This window comes from Orycteropus afer, unplaced genomic scaffold, assembly GCF_000298275.1.
Source record: "Orycteropus afer afer isolate SDZICR_OR568_19922 unplaced genomic scaffold, OryAfe1.0 scaffold00083, whole genome shotgun sequence".
Classification (NCBI taxonomy): Eukaryota; Metazoa; Chordata; class Mammalia; order Tubulidentata; family Orycteropodidae; genus Orycteropus; species Orycteropus afer.
The window spans coordinates 1,183,588-1,207,033 of NW_006921670.1; the positions used below are offsets into that span (position 1 = coordinate 1,183,588).

At 55.9% G+C, this 23,446-nt stretch overlaps 1 protein-coding gene across 1 annotated transcript in view; it reads right to left on the reverse strand.

Moving 5' to 3' along the window:
- Positions 1 to 1,824: 1,824 nt before the first annotated feature.
- CARD10 (caspase recruitment domain family member 10) overlaps positions 1,825 to 23,446 on the reverse strand; it is a 32,705-nt gene continuing 11,083 nt past the window's right edge. The window contains exons 5-20 of the mRNA XM_007941642.2: positions 22,346 to 22,501; positions 21,631 to 21,756; positions 19,792 to 19,983; positions 18,095 to 18,229; positions 17,661 to 17,776; positions 16,758 to 16,786; positions 16,206 to 16,329; positions 8,198 to 8,357; positions 7,641 to 7,752; positions 7,039 to 7,282; positions 6,799 to 6,868; positions 5,458 to 5,560; positions 4,052 to 4,210; positions 3,852 to 3,967; positions 3,238 to 3,350; positions 1,825 to 2,065 (exon numbers count right to left, since the gene is read on the reverse strand). Coding sequence (XP_007939833.1) covers positions 1,825 to 2,065; positions 3,238 to 3,350; positions 3,852 to 3,967; positions 4,052 to 4,210; positions 5,458 to 5,560; positions 6,799 to 6,868; positions 7,039 to 7,282; positions 7,641 to 7,752; positions 8,198 to 8,357; positions 16,206 to 16,329; positions 16,758 to 16,786; positions 17,661 to 17,776; positions 18,095 to 18,229; positions 19,792 to 19,983; positions 21,631 to 21,756; positions 22,346 to 22,501 — 2,196 coding nt within the window. The remainder of the gene's footprint in view (positions 2,066 to 3,237; positions 3,351 to 3,851; positions 3,968 to 4,051; positions 4,211 to 5,457; positions 5,561 to 6,798; positions 6,869 to 7,038; positions 7,283 to 7,640; positions 7,753 to 8,197; positions 8,358 to 16,205; positions 16,330 to 16,757; positions 16,787 to 17,660; positions 17,777 to 18,094; positions 18,230 to 19,791; positions 19,984 to 21,630; positions 21,757 to 22,345; positions 22,502 to 23,446) is intronic.

Here is a 23,446-nt window from a genome sequence, read left to right on the forward strand (position 1 = left end):
TCCACCCAGGCGACTCCCCACCTCCCCTCTGGATCTCTTTCATCCCTCCTGACCCACCTCCTCCTCTTCTAGCCCTCCTTGTCTCCTCCCCCCACAGATGGGACTGCACCCCCACAGCCATCCTGCCCCATCCTCTCTCTTCAGGTTTCCTGGTCCCCTCAATACCCACCACCCCATATCCCCAGCCCCATCCACAAAGCTCAGGGCCTGTTTCCACCTGCCTGCCAAGCATGGGGTTCACAGACTCTCCTCCACTGCCAACCAAGCCCTGTCACCCCGAAATCTTAAAGCAAAGCTCCAGGTGAACCCACAGCCCTGCTTTGACACCCTTAGAGGATCCCACAGCGCACAGGACACAGCCCCCCACCCCACCCCCACCTCCAACTTCCCACTCTCATTTCCTGCTGCTTCCCTGATGGCCAAGTTCAATCCATCTTCTGCCCGAGCCTTTGTTCTTGAGGGTCCCTCCCCCTAGTCCATTCCATACCCCCCAGCAGGGGCCTCCCCATCAAGTTCACCAAAGTGGCCCATGCCAAGGACTATGTCCTGTAACTCCAATACATGCTTCTTGAAGAAAGGATTCCTAACCCACAAATTCAAGTGGCACCTCCTTCAATAAGCCCACCTGGATTTTCCACAAAGTGGCTGTCCTTTCCCTAGTGGAGTGGACCGTGCACTTTTGCTCCTCGTCTCTGGGACTTGCAGCTGGGCCCCCCACTCCAGGCGACTCTCATCCAATGGTCAATAGAGGGCAGGGCTGAGCAATGGGTGGCCCTGCTGTGAGGCCCTCCTTCGGTCACTCTGAGGCAGGTAAGGTGACCCAGCACAGATGGTGGGTGGCTCAGGATGAGTCAGGAGTGAAATCCGACCCTCCCCATGGGCAGGCCAGGCCCTGAAAGGCATTACCTGAGGTGGGGATGGGGACAAACTGGTACCCAGGCCAAGATGCCAGCAAGCAGAAGCCCACCAGCTTCTATTGCCAACAGTGTTTAATGTTCCATTCTGTGCAGCCTCCAGGTAAATAAGGCCCGTTAACAATGCACCAGCCGTACATTCTGGTGACGGGAGCAGCCGGCTCCTCCCCAGCTACCCGAGAGAGGCAGGATGCAGGGCAGGGAACAGCTGCCATGAGAACAGAGTCTTGCGCGTGCTCGCCAGGAACACATGCATGTTAGTGTCCAGGTGTCACAGGGGCGGGGGTGTGACATTTACACAGGAGAACCACCAACACACATGAGAGAGGACACGTGGGAGAGAACACGAGGGACACGTGTGGCAGCATCATGGACGATGCCCACACGTGGAGATATTCACAAGGAGACGTGTGCACAAGGGGAAATCCCGGGCTTGGAGCCCTGTGAGAACAGACTGAGAACAACACACACGGAGCACACCCATGTGCACACCCGCATGAGGCCTCGTGTGCCCAAAGGGAGTGTCAGAATGTGAGCTTGCCCCATGAAAACCTGAATGTATAGACATACACATGTGAGAGCTCAGGTGCTCTGGGGAGGCGTGTCGGGAGAGGAACAGAGACACGTGTGAAACCCGCGAGTGGGAACACAGAGACACAGGTGGGATGCCAGGGCAAGGCCCAGAGCAGCAAGAACAGGGGCAGTGGACGCTCTGCCCCACGGGCCTCCCACAGGCTCAGCAGGGCCAGCAACCAACACAGGTCAGAGCCCAGAGCCCAGGGTCCCAGGGTCTGAGAGTCCAAAGGTCTGTAAGGCTCAGGGCGAGGAGACTGGGTTCCACCGCAGACACCAGGGTCCCCACTGGCAGCTTCCAAAGTGCTGAGGACGCGGAGGCATCAGACGGAGCTGCTCACGCCTCGCTGCTGCAGTTGCGGCTTCTGCCACCGCCGCTGCCGCACTCCGCCCACACGAGGCGGGCCTGCTCCTGCAGGATGCGGCCGCGCACCACCTTGACCAGCTCCTCTGCGTGGGCCCAGGCGTCAGTGGGCACCTGCACCCAGGAGCAGGGCAGCCCCCACAGCACCTGCTCGGAGCCACGGCACTGCCGCAGCAGCTCGGAGTCCCGCCAACCCGGCCGGCCCAGCAGACCCCTGGAGAGAGAGAGGGGGCAGCGGTCAGCTGGGACAGGGACAAAGATGGACAGAGACAGAGGGGCAGTCTGTTATAGAGAGGCAGAGAGAGAGGAGGGCAGAAAGACATGAGACGGTAGCAGACAGAGGGAGAAAGAGAACCTTGCTAACACGTTATAAAGGCTCCGTTACATGAATCTATTGACCAATCCCTTTTTTCTGACACCTGGGTTTCCATTTTTTCCTATTACCAATACTGCTTCGTAGCATTCTTACAGCCAAGACTAGCCCACTTCCTCCCACTGCTCCCTGCCGAGGGATCCATCCTCAACAAAACTCTTGCGCAATGTGATTTACTTTCTGTGGCTCTATCGACACACAGTAAACCAGGTTCTGGTTTCCACTACTAATGTAACTACTAATGTATTTGTTGTTGTTGTCATGTGCCGTCCGGTCGGACCCAACTCATAGCGACCCCTCCTTGGGTTTCCGAGGCGGTATCACTACAGAAGTAGATTGCCCAGCCTTCCTTCCAAGGAGTGGCTGGTGGGTTGGAACCACCAGCTTTCTGGTTAGCAGTCAAGTGCCTTAGGCACTACGCTACCAGAGCTCCCACTAACATATTAAATGTAACTAAATGATTTGGAAAGACAAGTTTTACATGGCTTTTTTTCCAGTTGCTTTTTTGTATGGGGAAGGAGCTGGGGGCTGGGAAAGCTCTACTTCCTAACTGTAGTGATAGCATTCTCTTTTAACTATTAATACTGTGACATTCAGACTCTGACTGAGGCCTGCACTAGCCATGTAAGACCTTCACTCGTGCAAGGGAAACCCTGAGGTGGAAAAAACTGGATTGAGTGAGGATTTCAACAAACTCCTGGTTGTGCCTCCTCACTGGGCCTGGAGAAACTGTCGAAAATTGCCCTTTTGTTTGCTGACATTCCCATTTCAGTGGGCCCTCAGAAACATCACTCTTAATGGGTCTTTCCTCAACTGTCCTTGACTTTTTAGTCATAAAACAAAGATAGTAAAACTTGCAACATCAAAAAGAGAGATGTACACAAAGAGAGAGAGAGACGAGAGAGAGAGACAGACAGTGAGAAGCACAGGCAGAGAGAGAGATAGAAAGGAGGAAGCTCTCAGGTCCTGCCCACCCCCACTGTCCCCAGTGCCTCCTCCTCCCCCCGCCTCACCTGACTTCCCGGACATTCTTCTCCGTCACCTCCACGTGGATGACGATGGGGTAGATTTCATTTAGGACCAGCTCCCGCACACCCCGCGCACCCAGCTCCAGCAGGCAGTGCTTCTTCTCGGCGGGCAGAGGGGGTCAAGGCTACATTTTACTCCCAGCCCAGAGACATCACTCTCTCCATACCCTCATACCCCGTCCCCAACCTCCCAAAGGTACAAGTCCCACTTCTGCACCCAGGAGGGGCCCTGGCAGCAAGGAAGGAGCTCAGAGACCTCAGGGGCTAAGTCACTTCCCCATCGGTAGGATGGAGCTAACCCCACCCCACCCACCCTCGCAGCTGCTCCCAGGCAGCTCCCAGGGCAATATCGAGGGGCAAAGCCAAGGTAAGATGTCTCAGTATTATGTCAGGAGGCCAATTAGGGATAGCCCACACACAAGGTCAACTGCCCCAATACACCCATTTCACAGGTGAGGAAACTGAGGCCCAGGGACGGTAAGGGACTTGGCCAGGGTCACCCCACAAGTGAGCAAAAGAACAAAGCCTGTGCTCAAACTCTGGTTCCTGAGGCTAGGATGGCAGCCCCACCCGCCGGCATCCCGCCCGCCACACCGCACCTTCCCAACGGACTCCTGGATGGTGCGGATCCTGCTGCCCAGGCCAGGGGTGGCAGGCCGGGCCTTGGGGGCTCCAGGTGCTGAAGGAGTATAGTGTTCCTCCCCAGACAGGCTTTCTGCAGAGGAGGGAGGAAAAGGGCCAGTGAGCCTGGCTGCCCAGGGGGTCACCCAGCCCCCGGTCACCCAGCCTGTAGCCTCACCTGCGGGGCACACGTGGAAGTCTAGCCGGGAGCTGGGCAGGTCGAGCAGGTTACGAATGAGCCGGGGCGCCAGGCACTCAGGCAACAGCACCACGGGCCGCGGGGCGGACACCAGCAGTGGTCTCACCAGGCTGTAAGGTTTGAGGTTCCTCTCTGGCTCTAGGGCAGGGGAGGGGGCAAAACGAATGAGAGTATAGGCAGGGCCCAGCTCCTGACACCCCAAAACCCCATCACCTCCCCCCCCCGTCAGCTGCTCCTACCCACCCTCCCCCACCTTCTGAGTCCTGTTACTGCACGTGCCCAGCACATGTGCTGGAGCCCTTTGCCCAGGGAGACCATTGCTGCAGGCTCCCTCCTGCTCCTCTGGCTCACCCTTGCCCCCTACAGGTCATTCTTTTCTCTGTAGCCAGAAGGAGGCTTTTAAAACTCAAGTCAGATCCTATCACTCCCCTGTTCTCAATACACCTGTGACCTCCCATGATTCTCAGGGAAAAGGTCACATCTGCCATGTGGGTGATGCAGCCCTGTCAGCCAGCCTGAGGAAGCAGCAAGCCACACAACCATCAGACTCCACGAGTCCTGCCTCACAGACCATCCTTCAGTTCCTGTGCCTGAAAACGCTGCCTCCAATCGCAGGGACTTCACAGGCTCTGGGGCCAACCGCCCCCGCACCCCTGCACCCCTGCACCCCTGCACGTCTGGCCCGTTAACTCTTTCTCTCCCTCAAAGCCCTGGTCACACCTCGCCTGGTTCCCAGACAGCAGGGCCTCTGGCATGTGCTCTGCCTCACCCTGTGTGTCATCATGTCCACGGGGACAACTGTCTGACTGGTGCCGCCCCTACTAAGCAGTGACCTCCCTGAGAGCGGGCACCACTGCATCCATCCCCTGGCTGAGCACAATGCTGACAGAGTTAGTGCCTAACACACTCACTCAGCTGAAGGCTCTCTGACCACACCGCACACAGTCATGTCTCTGTGCCTTTGTCCACCTGAAACAAACACCTAGTCATCCTTGAAAACCCCAATCCAAACACCGCCTCTTCCAGGGAGTCTTCTTCTTAATCCTCAGAGTTGCTACTCCTTCATTGGGCTCCCCCAGCCTGTTCTCCCCAATCTGGCCTAAGGTCTAACCCTACTGCTCCAGGAACGCCCGCCCTGGGTCCTCTTGGCACCTGTACCACACACATGTAAGAACCACAGCTATACACATTCTCCTAGACAAGAACAGACCCACACGTGTGTGTATCCCAAACACATCCAGACCTACGATCACAATCACAGTCCTCCCCACACCCCTCCCAACCCCCTGGCATGGGCCCCACCTCCCAGTAGAAGCCCCCCAACAGGCCCTTCTTCCAGGCCAGAGACACCCTCGTGGACACCACGTGGGCACAGACGCACTCACCTGAGCAGGGCTCCAGCAGCAGCTGCTCAGGGGAGTCCCCAGCAGGACCCCCCAAGGGCTTGGGCTTTACCAGCCGGAGTTGGTCCAAGGCTCGCTTCTTCAGCTGGGGAAGAGGTGAGGCAGGGGGGTACCTGAGAACTCAGCTCCACCCTACCCTCAGGCAGCAGGGAGTATAAACAGCCCCTCCCCTCTGCCACCATCCATGTCGGCACAAGGGCCCCCTTCCCCGGCTCCAAGCCACTGCCCAGGCAGGCGAGTGTTAACACCCCTAAGGGTCCAAAGAAGCAGCCCTTCAGAGCCAATGAGAATTGGAGGAGCCTTAGGGCCTGGCTGGTCTGTCCTGAAAGTCGGAGACTGAGGCCAAGACAAGAGAAACTTAGTGTCACATACACCCAACCCATCCCTTCTGTGACAACTCTCACACCAGCCACCAAGGCTTTGCCCCAGCCAGCAGGGAGATGGAAATTCTGCCTGGAAAACAGCATGGTACAAAAGAGACAAACTTTAGGGTCTCTGCCAACGAACAAGCAACATGACCTTGGACAAGGTTAACGAATGCACCAACACTGGCCCTTACTTTCCAATACCTAACACGCGTCAAATGCCTGTATGGCGCCACTCAGAGGCAGCTGACACTCACTGAAGCCTTTTACCAGCCCCTGGGAAGTGTAACACTAATTGCCCTTACTTCACAGATGGGGAAACAGAGCCTCAAGGGAGGTTAAGGTGGCTGTCCAAGGTCACACAGCTGGTAAGCAGCAGAGCTGGGATTCACCGCTCTAGAGACATGCCTTCCTGAAGATTTAACTCTACGGAGCTTCACTCTGCCCAAGGACACAGTGGGGACTGTCACCCAGCCCAGCCCTATCCAAGAATGGGGACAGGGGATGTGATTGTAGTTTAGCCAAGTGCCTTCTACATGCCAGGGACGCTCCTAAGCCCTGCACACTCTAGCTCCTCCAGTCTTCTCAGTTACCCTGGACGGGGGGCTTTGCTATTCTGTTTGTCGGTAACCAAAACAAACCAAAAACCAAACCCACTGCCACTGAGTTGATTCTGACTCATAGTGACCCTAACTGTATCTCCAAGGCAGAAGCAGACTGCCCGATCTTCCTTCCGAAGAGTGGCTGGTGGGTTCGAACCGCCAACCTACCAGTTAGCAGTCAAATACCTTAGGCACTATGCCACCAGAACGCCTTTGTTTATAAAGCAGCAAGTAAACTCATTATAGGCACAGTCCTGATGAGAGGGACCTCCCTCCTCTCCTTCCCCAGGGCTGCCAGAGCACAGAGCCCACGCTCTCCCTTTGTCCAAGCCCCTCCGACCCGCCCTGCTGCTTACGTTACTGCGGGGGCCTCTGTGCCGGCTGGAGGATGGGCATTTTTCCTGAACTTCTAGGAGCTGCTGGGCTCTGGGGAAGGGGGTAGGGATGTGTGTTACATGCTTATAGGGATATGGGGAGCCACTTGCCCCTTCTCCTCCAGCCCCCTGGACTGCCCCAGAGGCCAGAGAATGGTGAGGGATTGCAGGAGGAAGGCCATAGCACCCCCGCCCTAGTCCAAGCTCTTAGCTCCTTGTCACCTCTGATAATCGGGCACAGTGCCCCGGTCCAGGTCCCGCAGTGTGAGGGGGTCGACCCTTGTACAGAACCACTCCTGCCGCCGCTTGTACGCCGGGTCCAACAGTCGCAGGATCTCCTGGGCTTTCACACACAGGGCATGGGGGTCTGCCCTCTCAGGCAGGGCAAGGTTGGCTCGAATGTAGAAGGGTTCAGTGCCTGGCCCCTTCACCCAGGCGTCTAGGGCTTCATGGAAGGACTGGTAGGCTGGGCATGGAGGGGAGGGCAAGAGGAGAAAGGTGAGGCCAGCGATCAGCAGCGAGGCCACCAGCCTGAGATGCCAAGACTCCACCTTCCCCTTCTTAGAGTGAGTCTAAGGCCCAGAAGGGGTAGGGACTTGCCGAAGACCACTCAGCCCACTAGGGACACACCAGGACTTAAACCCAGGTCTCTGAATTCCTAATCCGGTGCTCTTCTCATTGCAGGCTGCCTACTGAGGAGAGGGCAATCATGTGGGGTGCACAGTGACTGGGGCGAGACATCTCCCTCTCTGGCCCTCAGTTTCCCTACCTGCACCCTGGCTGGTTCCAGTCTTTCCCCAGGCTCTGTGCAAGGGCAGGCTTACCCCTCGAGTCCACCAGGAAGGAGAGTGTAGACACCTGGCTCCAGGGCGAGGATCTGTGATGGGCCTCAGCGTCCAGGCATGTCCCTTCCAGGCCAGCAACTTCAGCTCTTGGCTGGGGAAAAACCCAGGCAGGGAGGGTATGAAGTAACCCTCCCAGATCAAGACAACTCGAGGGCTGGAGGAAGACCACGGCGTGGGGGTGACCATGTCTCATAATTCAAACCCATCACCACCTCATGGGGCAGGTGCCATGACCACCACCAGCCCACTGTGCATCCACCCTGCTTCCATCAACACAACTCCCCAACCAGACTCTCTAGCCTGTGTACCAGATCCTTGGTGGGTGCTATCAGTCGATCCCACCTCCAGTCCCTGCCCAATCAGGCTTCTTTGAATGCTGGGTAGGGCGGGGCAACCAGCAGCTAATCAACCAAGCTCCCTCAGCTCTGGCCAATCCCCAGAAACTCCACCCAGTGACTTGGATCCACCAATCAGAGGACACCCCGTCCAGACTAAGCTACTGGCTCTACCTCCAGTCCAGTGGGGCAGGGCCTCACCTCTCGGGGTTCTGCCCTGGCAGAGCCCGGACCAGAGAGCACCCGCCGCACCACAGCCCCAGACCAGCTGTCCCCAAGGAATGACAGGCCGTCTGGGCTCTTGTCTTGGGGCTCAGGGCCTCCTGGGGAGTTCCAGCCAGACAGTCGGATGGCCAGCGACCTGAGAAGGCAGAAGGGGCATGGGAATTAGAGTCCCATAGACTTTCATTCATTTCAACATTCTGAGACAGTAACAGTGAGCACTAGAGTTCCCGGGTTCCGGGATTCCCCGGGCCACTCCACCCGCCGTGCCCTCTGCCTGGGATCCCCTTCCCTCTCTAATCTGCCTCACCAAGTCTGCTCATCTTCCAAAGCCCAGGGCAAGGTGGCCTCTCCTTCCCAGACTCCAGTGCACACAGGGAGGCTGGAGCTCCCGGAACTAGCATTTTCCTTTCACTTCCTCGGGCAGAAAGCATCCTGAGCAGCTGGGCGGCACCAGGAGTTTTCAATCAGCTGCTCCCCTAGAGGGTAGCCATTCAAACCGGGCTTCACACCGGTTCAGTAATCGCTGTGGCACACAAGGACCATACATACACAGGAGCCAAATCCACCCATGGTATTTTGGCCCGTGGTGTTTAAATGACCAGCCACGTCAGCTCAAAGATGGAGGCTGAGTCTTCCCAGTAAGCTTACTCTCCAAACATCCTGCCACAGTCCTTTCTCCTGAAAATGTCTGGAGCCCGATGCAGGGGATTGGATCATGGGCAGGACTGTGCAGAGTGACATACATTCAAAGCAGCACGGTCAGTCAACCACCATCTTCAACCACGCATAGCTGTTTGTTTCTTACGTGGGTCAAAATACCACAGGCAACAGATTTGGTTGCTATGCAATTGCACATACAGCCCTTGTTTACCATGGCTGAACCATTTTAAACTGGTTCAAAGCCCGGATTCAAACCCACCCAGACGCTCTGTGGAAGAAAGGCCTGCAGATGTGCGTCTGTAAGGATGACAGCCAAGAAAACCCTTGCGAGCGGTTCCACTCTGTCGCATGAGGCCGCCGTGAGTAGGGGACTTCGTGGCAGCTAATTACAACAATAAAACAATCAAAATAAACACAAAAAAAAAGTCCTCAGAACCAGGCGTCTGTGGTGTCCACCTCTGTATCCCTAGCACCACACACAGTGCCTGGTCCACAGGAGATAATTAATAAACGTTCATCTTATACTCTAGGGAGGGAGGTCACCATTAAAACCCAACACAACCAAGAGAATGGTCCCAGCTGGCCATGGGGCATAAGGGGAGAGCAGCAAGGTGGGGCATCCCTGAGAAAGAGGTACCAGGACTACACCCTTGTGGAGAAAAGCAGCACTTAATGATGGATGAAGAGGGCAAGGCCTGGAGGCCAGGGGACAGGGTGGCAGGGGGAGTTTGATAATAACAACAGGAGCAGCAAGCACTAACTGGTACCCCTCATACCCCCCATGAGAGGTCATGTGGCCAGCCTAAGAGACAAATAACCCAAGTCCCTTTTAAGACCCCCTGGGAGGGGGCTCAGGTCAGCACATGCCCCAGCTGGAGAGGTGGCCCGGGCAGAACGCCTGCGTCCTTACCTCATCGCGACCCCGTGTACAACAAACAGAATGAAACACTGCCTGGTCCTGCGCCAGCCTCACAGTCCTTGCTATGCTTGGGCCCATGGTTGCAGGCACAGCCAGAGCCACACTGCCCTCTGCTGCCAGCCTGAGATGGGCAGGGTGGGAAGGACCTTCGTGCAGGCAGCACTCCAGGGGAGCAGAGAACTTGGGCCCCAGAGGACCCGTCTCAGCCAAGCCCTCCATGCTCTCAGTCACACTCAGATAAACAAGCCCAAGGGGCTGGGGCCGGACCCCGGAGCTGGGGCCGGATCCCAGGGCTGGGGGCATCATGCTGTGTTCACAAGCTCCTTCGGGCCCAGGACTCGCCCTGGCTGCACCAACGGAATGTGGAAAGGCCTGAGTGTCTAGTCCATTCTGCCCAGCCAGCTCTGCTGCCCTGTGGCTGAAGCAGGTGCCTTGGCTCCAAATCCTGGCACTAACGGTGCCCTACACTTGGGATCCTCATTACCACTCATAAAGGGAGGCTGAGAGGGCACCGGCTCCCAGGGTAGGTGTGAGGGCGGGCAGGCCTGAGGAATGCAGAGATGGTATGGAAAACAGCTGGAGCCAGGGGGTGGGGGCAGGACTTCCAGACTGCAGGCCTGTCCCTCAGGGTGTGGAATTGACTAGGTCACCCGACCAGAGCTGGGTTTTAGTGGAACGTAACAGAAAACATTAGCAAAAAAGGGACAGACCCTCAATGAGGTAGACTGACACAGTGCCTGCAAATGATGGGCTCAAGTACGGCAAGGATTGCGAGGCTGGCATGGGACCTGGAAGTGTTCTCTTCTGTTGTACACCGAGTCTCGACGAGTCGGAGCTGACTCAATGGCCCCTGACACCAGCCTCTCACTAGGTCAATCCAACTGCTGTTTCGTGACCCATTCACTTCAGGCGTGTGGAAGAGGTTTCGATATCAAATAAATTTCTCACTGTGGGTTGTGGTCAGAAAACTTGAAAAACAGTGGTATGAAGGTCACTAACAGGAACTCTGGGGCCAGAATGACTAGCTACTTAACACACTAATTCCCAGTTCCCCATATGAACTAAATGAGTAAAAGCATAAACGGTGCCAAGTGTACTAAATCTTTGACACAAAGCAGGAATGTACTGCTATCAGGTGGGATTCAGGACAGGTTGGCTCTCTCCAGCCCTCAGTCTCCCCACCTGTTTCAAACCCACAGAAAGACCATCACAGTCACCCCGGATGACAAGCCGGCTGGCAGCATGCACCCAGCCCTCCCAAGTGTCTCCCCTCCCTGTAATTCAAGGGCAGGCACAGGCGACCCTTGACTTGCAGACTCTTCCTTTACGGGCTGCCAACTCCTGCTGTTCCCAAAAACCCAGCTCAGGCATGCCCTCCTGCAGTCGCCCCTGCCAACCTCCCTGATGGACCTCTGAGCTCCACCTCCCAGGCTACTGCCCTTCTGAGCATCCCCCTAGCGCCTGGGGGCTTGCTGAGGGCAGGGTCCAGATGCGATCCTCTCAGCCCCAGGCCTCATCAGACAAGCAGAAGCGGTGGAGAGGGCGCCGCCAACCAACAGCAACTCCTAAGTGGGTGGGAAGGACGGGTTTCCCCATCTCCCCAGTGAGGGCTGTCAGCACCACCCCCCAAATCAGGTCAGGAAGTCAGGTCACAGGCAGAGGAAAACAGGCAAATACTCACTCTCCCAGCTCTGCCCCCTTCCTGCCCACCCCCAAGGCACTGTGGGAAGATCTCCAAGCAGTATGTATGACATTTCTGTTTGTGCTCAGAGCCCTATAATGCTTATGGGAAGTCAGAGCTACCTCACTTCTAGCCCACTCCAGCCCCACCAGCCCCACAGCCATCCCAGGAAGGCTCAGGATGACCTGTCAATTCCCAGCACTAAGAGCCATCATGGCTCCTTATTACCCTCAAGAGAGATCCATCATCCCCCTTGGCCCAAAACCAAGCGTTCCTCCACCTGGCCCAGCCTCTTCTCCAGCCACTCCCTCCCACTCCCCAACTCACTCTCCAGGGTCCTGCTTTCTCAGCCTCCAAGCCGTTAACACACACCCTTCGTCCGTGTGTGTATGTCACCACTTTCTCCACTGTTCATCTTTTCAGGCACCACTCACCTCCTCCAGGAAGCCCTCTGTGACCACCCAGGCTGAGTGAAGAGTCACTCCAACCCCACTTTATGACACTGCGTCACAGTCATTAGCTGCTGTCTAGTCACTGCTCCAGAGGGTCTCACAGCTGCGACCTTGCAGAAGCTCTCAGAGGCCGATCTCCAGCCTGTCTTCCAAAGCATCTCTGTGACTTTGAACTGCCAAACTTTTCGACCTGTAGTAGACCGCTTAACTGCACCACCCATTCTACTGAACTACGGATGCTCGCTGGCTCCCAGCACACTGGGGAACACACTAAGCGTACCATGCGTGTTATGTCATTTAATCCTTCCAACAACCCTGGAGAAAGCATGCTTTGATTCTTCCAGTGAGGGAAACTGAGGCACAAGGCAGTTGTGGTGTCCAGCTCTGTATCCCAAGCTATTTCCAAGAGGCTGCTGGGTCCTGGTTTGTTGGGGGGCCTCTTCCTCTGGGCCCAGCAGCCCCCGTTCCAGCTCTGGCATCAGTGTTCCCCAAGCCCTTGTCTAAAACTTACATCTATCAGTTCATTCTGGACCTTGGCTCAGGTACCTCCCAGCTGTGTGACCTTGGGCAAATCACTTAACCTCTCTGAGCCTCCATTTCCTTCTCCATAAAGCAGATAATCTGAATAACAGAGAGCACACTGTTGAGCAGCTTGGACTGCATTTAGTACCTTGCCAAGGGTCACACAGGTGGTGGTGTGAGGTAATGAGCTGACTCTCTTAGCCACAGCCCCCAGACCTATTCAAACTCTGTCTGAGCAAGGACAGAAAATGCCAGACATCCTCGGAGTCCACATGGGCCTGCACAGGACAGTCTCCCAGAGCCCTCTATGCCTTGCCCCCACTCACACAGGTTCCCATGTTCACTCTTCATCTCTTCCCCGCTGTCTCCCTACCCATCCCTCTGTCTGTTCATCCTTCCGCCTGTACCTGAACCCCTATGTCCACCCATGCTCTGCCCACCAAGGCTCCAGGAGCAGGGAAGGGCAGGAACCAGAGGACTGACAGAGTGGATGGCAGACAGGCTGAGGGGAAGCGATGAACAGAAGTTAGGAAAGGCACAGGAACCCAGCCCACTGGGGTGGCTCAGCAGAGATTCGAACTTAGATGGGAGAAAGGCACACTGCAATCCCCAACGCCACTACCAAGTGACCGCACAACCTGGACAAATTCCTGCCTCAGTTTCCTCAGCTGTAGAATGGGGCTAAAAACACCATCTTTGCAACTATCAGTCTCTTCTCATCTGAAGCAAAAGAGAAAGAAGGAAATCAAAGACTCGGAAGAAAGAGGACTACAAAGCTAACAGTCAACACGAACCACGGCCTCATCTACCCTGAGACCAGAACTAGGAGGTGCCCAGCTACCACTGGACAGTTCTTATCAGGGCCACAATAGCTGCATCCTGACTGAAGGGAAGAAGAATGTGGAACAGAACTCAAATTCTTAAAAAGCCTAGATTCACTGACTGGTTGACACTAGAGGACTCTGATACTCCATAAACCTTGAACCAAAACTATCCCATTTAGCCAAATAACAGACTGGTTCATAAAATAAAGACTCCCACCCCTGAGTGCTACACAACTTTAAAAAACCATCCTTATGAAACTAAATGGTCAAAAATTAGTCTGAAGCCAAGATGGAAGGGAAAGGGAGCAGGGAAACCAGATGACTGGAAATGAAATCCCCAAAGTGGAATTAACGAGGTTGTTAACACCTTGTAAATAATGTAACCATCACTGAACCGTTTAAATTGTCAAATGAGAACCTGATTTGCTGTGTAAACTTTCACTGAAAACACAATAAAACACTATTTTTAAAAAATGCCCAGCTATCAATGCCAACCACCTGGAAAGGGATCACAGTGGGAGATTCTGGATAGGGCAGAAAAAAATATGGACCAAAATTCAAAAATATAAAAAAGACCAAGATTACTGGTCTGATAGGGACGGGTGAAGCCCCTGAGACTATGGCCCCTTCATGACTAGAATTGGCCTCACTCCTGTGGCTTCCTGCCAAACAGCAGACAGGTCTATGAGCTGAACAACTGCACGAGGGAGACACACGCCTCACAACAGTCAACTCCGAGAGATCAGAAGGGCAGCATTTGCACAGGGAGAAATCTAGGCAGCAACGGACAGGTAAGAAGGACCCAGGGAAGGGGTAACCACAGGGAGAAGGTGAGAGCAGAGCCCTTACATTGTGGAGATTGTAACTGGTGTTGCAAAACAGAATGTGTCTGAACTGTTGAATGTATAGCAAATGTGCTTTGTAAAACTGCACCCAAATCACAATAAAAAGTTAAAAAAAAAAATCCTAATCTTGAAGGCTTTCATGAGAGTCAAACAACAGCAATAATAATAACAGCTAAGCACTAACATGTATTTACCATAACGAGCTAGGTAAGGAGCGCTGGGAGTGCAGTACTTAAGTGCTCAGCTGCAAATCGGAAGGTCAGCGGTTCGAACCCACACAGAGGCTTAGTGGGAGGACAGACCTGGTGACCTTTCCATAAAGATGACAGGCTAGGAACCCTTAGAGTCGATTCTGCTCTGTCCTACAGGATAGCCATGAGTTGAAATTGACCCAGCAGCACAGAGCCAACGCACTGTGCTAAGGATGTTGGATGCAACACTGGAACGCCCACAATGACCCCAGGGGGCAGGTACTATTGTGAATTCCATCTTACAGAGCAGGAAATGAGGCAAAGGCAGACTAAGTGACTACAATCACAAGTGAGAGCCGGGATTTCAGTCCAGGCAACTGGATCCAAAGCCCGCTCTCCCCACTGCACAGTGTCCCCGTGACATATGAAGAGCCCACCGGGACACCAGGCACAGTTAGGACCCTCGCTGCTCTCTCTGGCTGTCAGTCCCTCCTCCTCTCAGTCCACCACTCCCTCCTCCAGCATCCCCCATTTCTGCATCTCTACTGCCTCCACCCCAGTCTGTGGTCCACCCCCAACTCCTTCCTCCCCAGGTGTGGGTAGCACACCATGACCACGTGGCAGGGGCTGGGATAGCTTTCTGCCCACTCTGCCCCATCCTGGCGGCCCCTGGACAGCAGCCAAGACCCTCGCTGCGGACAGGCTGGAGGAAGAGAGGAAGGGCTGAGGCAGGCAGGAAGGGAGGTACCTCCGTCCCTTCCCCCAGAAGCACGTCCTGAACGCCGAGAAACAATGTCACACTGGGCTGGCTGCCGGGGAGAGGTGGGGGCAGGGACCTGGCCACATGCCAGCCGAGCTGCTTCCAAGAGGCTGCTGGGTCCTGGTTTGTTGGGGGGCCTCTTCCTCTGGGCCCAGCAGCCCCCATTCCAGCTCTGGCATCAGTGTTCCCCAAGCCCTTGTCTAAAACTCACACCTATCAGCTCATTCTGGACCCTGGCTCAGGTACCTCCCAGCTGTGTGACCTTGGGCAAGTCACTTAACTTCTCTGAGCCTCCATTTCCTCCTCCATAAAGAAGATAATCTGAATAATACCGACATCCCAGGACAGAGAGCACACTGAGTAGCTGGGATTACATTTAACAATAGCTGAACCCTCCCAGGTTTCCCAAGGTCCATGTCCACAAGCCAAAGTCCACACTTTGCTGGCCTGACAGAGAGCCTGCAGTGGCCCGGCCCAGCCTCTCCCCTTCCTCTATGTCATGTTTCAGTCGAAGCCAAACCCTGGGCACTTCCCTGGACCCCCTCTGCCCACTCTTCTGCCACAGTCACCCAGCGGTGTCCCTGCCTGCTGAGCTCACAGACCTCCCCGGTTCCCACCACTCCTGGGAGCCCCTGGCAGGTCTCAACAGGGAGGCCACCCCTCAGCCAGTGCACAGCCCTGTGCCTGCACTCTGAGCTGGGTGTTTGCTGGCTCCTGTCACGAGCCTGAGACCAGCCCAGCCCCACCCACTGGCCGGCTCAGTCCTTCCTAGAGCTCCAACCTGTGGCGGCCTGGCGAGCAGGGATGTGGATACAGGGACAGCCGTGTACTAAGCACCTACTATGTGCCTGGCAGAGCTAGGGGTTTTACTCCCATGAATCAGAACAAAATACATACATGTGGAAGACATCACCGTCTCCCTTTCACCAATGAGGAAACTGAGGCCCAGAGAGGTAGAGTGACCTGTCCAAGCGACACAGACAATGAACAGCAGCGACAGGATTTGAACCCAAAGTCTGTCTGTTTCTAAAGACTTCACTATTCTGGCAAAGGCTTAGCTGCTCCCTCCACCTCTCCCCTGCTCGCCAAGGCCCCAGCTCCCCAGCTCCCGTCCCAAGCAGCTTCAGTACCTGCTGAGGAGGTCCAGGCCACAGCCCCGGGCCAGCAGGCCGTCTGGCTTTCCTGAAGGCCACACGCTGTCAGAGGATGAGGAAGAGGATAGGCCAGGGGACCAGGGCTTAAGCGTCACACTCCCTGGGGAGGAAGAATGAGGCTCAGGGGTCTTAGACCGGGAAATGGGGAGGCTTGGGGTACATGACACGGACTAAGCCCTCTCAAGCCCAGGGCAGCACAGAGGCACAGGCCTCGGCAGGTTGAGCACATTGTACCAACAGGCCCAGAGCTGGCCCAGGGCCTGCAGGGTGACCCTTCAGTTTCCCAGGGAAGGGTAGAGGGGGAGGGCCCCGAGGGGAGGCCTGTACAGCACAACCAGGACTGCAGTGTGACCAGGACTGGGCTCAGGGTGAGAGGCCGGAACCAGAAGCCGAGGGGGGGGGGGACGATGACAATGTGGTCTCAGGGAAGGGGCACAGGCCTTTTCTAACCCTTCATTCTCCCCAAGGGCATCTCAGGTAAAGCAGGTAGGACAGGCTCCCTCCCCATGGAGTCTGCAAGGGTGTTACCTGTGATGTCAGACATGCTGCTGAAGGACCTGAGCCAGAGAGGGTGAGAAGGGGGCAGGAGATAAGGTGCAGCAGGCACTCCGCCCCCTCCCTCCCAGCCCCATGCCACGCCAAGGTCCTGCGGCCCCCAAGCAAAAGCAGGCAGACCCCAGGCCACCCTGCTCCCCTGAGCTGAAGTGAACATTCAGGCATCTGCTGCAGATTCTTCCACTGAGAATGCCTTGGCCTGTCCTTCAAAGCCTGCTCCAAGGCCCCCTCCAGGAAGCCTTCCCTGACCTCTCACTCATATCCCATTCTCTATCCTGGGTTGTCATTTGTGGCTCTGGGGTCTGCCTTCCCGACTACGAGGACCTCCTCCCACCTCAGTCACACATAGTCGCCCTTGGGGTCAGGCCCATGCTGATCACAAACTCCTGGTGCCCAGCATTTCATGAGGAAATGAAAGGAAGAGGGGCACCTTCTAGGGAAAGCGGTGACAGGGACCACCACCAGAAGGCAGGGTAGCTCCTACCCTTGCCCCTGCCACAGGCAGACAGGGCTTGGTCCCTTTGTTTGCTGCTGGTGATCAAGCCTGGGGCCCAGCGTCCCTGTGTGACTCCCTGGGCCCTTGAAATACTCTATGGGTCCCCTAGTCCTGAACCACATGGCTGGACCTCCAGTGGACCTCCTGCCAGGAGCTCAGCTGGGGCTGAGTCCACTCTGCCATTTGGCCTGCCTTAACCCCTGACCTCGGACACTCTGAGGGTTCACGGGCCTGAGTTTTCAGAGCCGCAGCCATCGAAGGGCAGTAAAGGGAGGGACCACCCAGACCTGACTGCACAGGGAAGGTGGGAGATGGATCTTTCAGGAAACGGCCGCCCCACCACCCGGGGCCCCTACTGCTCTCCCCGGGGGCCTCTTCACCTCTTAGCGGGTGCGGGGTCTTCCTCGCGTTGCCGGCGGAGAATGGAGCCAGCGCTGGGAGGGAAGGGTAGGATCGAGAGCCGGTTGAGCTCCTTCTCACTGTCTGTGGCCTCTTCCTGCAATGCCACGCCGGGGCCTGGGTCACCTCAATGGCCCAGCACCTTCCCAGACCTCAGAGCCCCTGGTGTGGCCTCATTCCACAGACAGGACCACGGCCCAGAACAGGGAGGGGGCTCAGCAAGATTAATGTGAGGGGCACGCCAGGTCCCCTGGACCAGGACTCAGGATCAAGCAGGCTTAACTAAGGCACTTGGCCTCCAAGTTCGTTGCCTGTGAAATGGGACCATCAGCAAACTGGAAGGCACTCTATATCTTAGCAATGGTATGAAGATCGCTACAGCATCCCCCCAGTCTGGGGCCAGTGGGTGTCTTACCGAGGTGTGGGGCTCTGATCCCCCCAGGACAGCTGCCTCTCCTGCTGTGTCGGGGCCCCCCAGCGGGGAGGTGAACTCGCTCAGGCTCCAGGTGCTGCTGAGGTTGGAGCACAGGGAGTGGGAGGACGCACAGGCCTAGGAGAGAAGGCAGAAGGGGTAAGTAGGACTGGGTGCAGGTGCAAGCCAGCCACCATCTCCTGAGCACCACTCTCAGGATACTGTGGGAAACAGGCCAGGTGGCTGGCCTGGTGGCACTCATAGGCTGGTGGGCAAAGCAAACTGCAAAGAAGCAGACAGATGAACACACTAACCCCCCAGTGCAATGAGAGTGGAATACCTGGGTGGTGCAAATGGTTGAGGTTTAGTCTACCAGAGGTGCCTCAGAGGAAAGGCCTGGCTATCTGCTTCAACAAATCGGCCACTGAAAATCCTATGGGGCACAGTGCTCTGACACACATAGGGTCACCAGGATTTGGGATTGCCAGGAGTCAGAGCTGACCCAGCAGCAAATGCTCACAGGGTTGTTGTTATTGTTGTTATGTGCCATCGAGTCGGACCCAACTCATAGAGACCCCTCCTTGGATTTCCAAGGCAGTATCACTATGGAAGTAGATTGCCCCATCTTCCTTCTGAGGAGTGGCTGGTGGGTTTGAACAGCCAGCCTTCTGGTTAGCAGTCAAGTGCCTTAGGCACTATGCTACCAGAGTTCCAATGGTCACAATAAGAGCAGGGAAAGAAGGTGGCTGAGACCAGAGGGAAGGGCCTGGGGGCCTTGCAGGGCTTCCAGAGAACTCAGGGTTTGAATTGAGAACTCAAGGGTAAGTAGGTGCTAAATGGTTACATTGGAGGATGTTCCAGGCAGAGGGAACAGCATGTGCAGAGACTCTGAGCCAGGACTGTGACACATTCTAAGATTAAAAGCCCAGTGTGGCTGAAGCCCAGAGAACCAGGCTGGAGAAAGGGAGGGGCCTTGGAGGGTCTTGTGGGTGTGATAAAGGGTTCTGTCATTACCAAAGAGGCACTGAGAGTTCTAAAAAGTGGGAAGTCATCGATCCATGCTTCCCTTCTCCTATTCCTCCAGGCCTCAGCCATGCAGCACCTGGCTGGCAGAAGCCCTCTTCAAGCAAGTCCAAACCAGGAAAAGGCAGAGCAGCCCAAGAGACACCTGAGGGCCAGTGGTTTATAAGATCCAGGCCTAGCTCCAGTGCTGGCTGGCTGTGGGACAAGCCGGACCTTCTCTGAGCCCTCTGCAATGAGGGGGCTGGGCTTTTAGAAGCTTTTAGGTCCTGTGTTTCGCAACCCAAGATGCTCGCCAGCTCTCTTGTAGCCAGGCTTCCCCATGCGTATGTAAGGAGAGGTTTTAGCCTAATCTCAGCCCAGATGCTCAGAGGCCCACATGCCTCCCTATTCAACAACCTGTACCAACCCCAGACTGGGCTCGAATGTTCCGAGCCCCAGCTGAGGACTCCCACCAGGGCCTGTGTGGTCCCCACCCTGCCCGAGTGCTCCCTCCAAGACCTGTGTGTTCCTGACCCAGGGTGAGGGCCCCCATGTTTCCCTCCGGGACCTGCATGTTCCCAGCAAGGGCTCCCACTGAGCACATTCCCAAGCCCGGCCAAAGGCTCTCACCAGGTCCTACAAGTTCCCACCCTGACCAAGGCCTTCTGCCAGGACCCTCTTGCTCCTGACTTGCTCACCTTGAGGCAGGGGCCGCCCTGGGTCCGCTGCAGCTGCGCCTCCAGCAGGTTCTTGGCACCCTCCAGGCTGGTGAGCGTGGTCAGCAGTTCATCCCGCTCGGCCTCCAAGCCCCGTACCTGCTTTCGATACTGGTCCTTCTCAATGAGGCTCTGTGAGTACTGCAGCTGGATGCGGTCCCGGCTCTGGATGGCCTGGGGGAGCAGGCAGGGAGGATGCTGGGGAGCAGCAGCCAAGGAGCCACACCGGCTCAGCAGTCCTGGCCTCAGACCCCGAGGATGAGGCAGCAACCACAGTAAGAGCTGTTATTGCCATTTCCTGCCGTCAAGTCGGCTCCGTGTAACACAATGAAGTGGTACCCAGCCTATGGCACCTGCACGATCACTGGTATACTGGAGTCCAACAGCAAGAGCGGTAAACATTTACTGAGCACTTCCTGTGTGCCAGGCGCTGTGCTAACTATCAGCTCATTTAATCTTCACAACACTTTACACATAAGGAAACAGAGGCACAAAGGTTATGCAGTCAACAGAGCTACGACGCAAACCCTTGTTCTAGTCTACTTGTGGAGTCCAGGCTCCTAATGTTTCACTCAGAACACCTTAAAGCTCTTCCTGGTGAGATCCCTGAGACCAAGGCCCCTAGTTAGCCTCCAGGTCTGGAACTGAACTCACTCCCGTGGCTTCTGGCCAAACAGCAGACAGCCATAGAGGGTGAACATTTACATCAGGTAGATACACTTCTTAGAACGATTAACCATGGGAGATCAAAAGGGCAGTGTCTGCACAGACAGACAGCTCAGGGGGCAGGAAGGCACAGGAAAGGACACAGGGAAGAGGTAACCATAGGGAGGAAGTGGGAAGACAGCTGCTACATTGTGGGGAATTGCAGTCAATGTCACGAAACAAGATGCATATGAACTGCTGTCTGGAAAATGAATTTCCTCTGTAAACTTTTACCCAAATCAATAATAAAAAAAAAAAATGTTTTTAATAAATTATGGCCCAGGGAGGTGGGGGGAAACAACTTAAAGCTCTTCGTGAGACCTACTGTGTGCTTTACTCACAGTATCCCGGTGAGTGGAAGAGCCAAGTTCAAGCCCAGCTGATTGCATCCAAAGCACGTTTCCCCTCAATGAAGGCCAGGATCCCCATGACCCAACCTGTCACTACTGCCTCAGAGGGCGCTGGGGCTGGAAATGGCCTGCTGGAATGCAGATGTCTGGGCCCCACGCCCAACCTTGAACTGTAACATCAGGGCTAAAGCCCAAACTGGCATTTTCGCCAAGCCCACCAGGGCATTCTGAGGCCCATTCAAATTTGTACACTCCAACTCTTCTAGTGGAGATGCTGGGATCTGAACTTGATACAAGGGCACCCCCTCCTGCCCTTCCCCTCTGTGGGGGGGGGCCTCACAAGGAAGACTGGGGGCCTGGAGGAACTGGGCCGGGGGTCCTCACCCCTCCCCTTGGCCTCAGCAGGAGACAAGGCCATGGTGTTCAGGGACTGGGAGCCAGAACGTTTTCATCAGTAAATACCTGCAAGCACCTCTTCTGTGTGGCCTTGACCTTGACATGACAGAACAAGGTACTCTGAAATGAACGACACTGGGACCAACTCTCATGACTGTCACAAGCACGCAGGTGAGGCAGGTGAGTTCAGGTGCAAGGTCAGTGGGTCTTAAACGCTCAAGATCCCGTGTCTGTGTTTCTCCTTGACCCACCTGGCGTGTCCTAAGCCATCCGTGTACTGTGAAAGCCTTTTCCTACAATTCCAGCCCTGCTGGCTCCCCCTGTGCGTCCCTGTACAACAGCCAGCGCCCCGCAGAAGGCAGGGACTCACCTGGTCCCGTTCCTTCTCGATCTCCTCCAGCTGGGCCAGGACAGTGGCCATGCGGTGTTTGTACAGGTCACAGTCCTTCTGCAGCGTGCGGTGCTTCAAGCGCAGGTCCTCCATCTCCTGCAGGTACTGTGGGGAGCACAGGGCCCAGTCACAACACAGAGCTGACCAGGGACCCTGAGCACGTGCAGAGAAGGGGGAAGGTGACCAGTAGGTGGCCACTTTCCAGGGGGAGGGGCTGGGCTCCTAAGCCCGATTTCATCTGCCCAGTTCTCCAGCTGGGTGGCCTGGGCCACTGATGTCACTTCACTGGACCTCAGCAGTCTAATCTATAAAGTGGGTATAATAGGACAGTAAGAACATCCTCCTGGCTATTTAAATAGCAATCTGCCCCCAACGCGGCTCTGCATTTTCCACACTGCCACCATTTTCTACTATACAAAATGACTGACTTCTTATGTGTATGCTGGACTGTCACCCCTGCTAGAACGCACCCCCCCACAAAAGCAGGGACCTCTGTTTTGTTCACTGGTATGTCCCAAGCACATTGGTGTCTTGATAGATTATTTGGAATGAATGAATGGACAGTCCTTAGCCCAGTGCCTGGCGCACAGCAGGTGTGCAGGGATGCCTAACGCCTTTCACCACCACCCCCCCAGGGGTCGAGCTGTTAGCAGAAAGTGGTTAGGAGCATGGGGGGGTGCTGCAGGAAGCTGACCTTGTCTCGCAGCTCCTCCGCCCACTGCAGTTCGCCCTGCACGTCATGCAGCTTCTGGCACAGCTCCTGCCTGCTGTCCTGCACCTCCCGCCAGTCATGCTCCAAGATGTCCAGGAGGATACGCTCGGAGCCTGGTGCTCCCGGCCGGCTCGCCTCCTGGGGGCAGAGTTCAGGGCTGCCTTGAGTGTGAGGAGGAAGAGGGAGACAGGCCCCCATCCCCTGGACCTGTCTCCTAACTCTGCCACTGTGACCAAGGACCTTGACCTCGGGAACCTATGCAGAGTGGGCTTGCCAGCACCAGCCCTACCCAAGCTCCAGGGAGCATCTGGCGTAAGTGGATGAGGGTGTGTGCTCTGGCAAGTCCTGCCAGATCTTATTCTTAACAAGAACCAGGCCGTCCTCTTGCTCGGAGCGGGGCCCCCCACCCAATGCTTAGGGCAGTGGAGGAGCAGCTATTTCCAAAGCCTATTCCTGCCACTCTGACAATGGGCCCTCACAGGCACTGAGTCTGGCCCAGGAGGTAGACCCTGGGCCCAAGATCCAACCCGGAGATGCACACCCCATCCAGGTACCCCACAGCCCCATGAAATACACCAGAGCACTCGTTCCCATCCCCCTACCTCCTGTGTCCTAAGAAGAGCAATGAAGAGGAGACAGGCTCGCTCCGCCCAGACCTGCCACAGAGCAAGCCCCGGGGTCATTGAGACCTCAGGGGCCTCAATTTTTTAGGGTCATTAAAAAAAAAAAAAAATCAGCTCCCATGCAGTTGACTCTGACTCACAGCGACCCCATGTGTGTCAGGGTAGAACTGTGCTCCACGGGGTTTCCAGTGGCCGGTCTCTATTGGAAGTAGATTGCCAGGCCTTTCTTCAAAGGCACCTCTGGGTAGACAGACTTAAACCTCCAGCCTTTCACTTAGCAGTCGAGCACTTAACCGTTTGTGCCCCCCACGGACTCCTTTGGGATCACGGACTACTCTAAAAATCAAAGGAAAGCTGGGGCTCCTCACCCCAGGAAAACACGCTCAAAGGAATGAGGCACCAGCTTTGCACACACACAGATACCTCCAGGAGGCCACGTCAGCCCCAGAGCACACTCCCA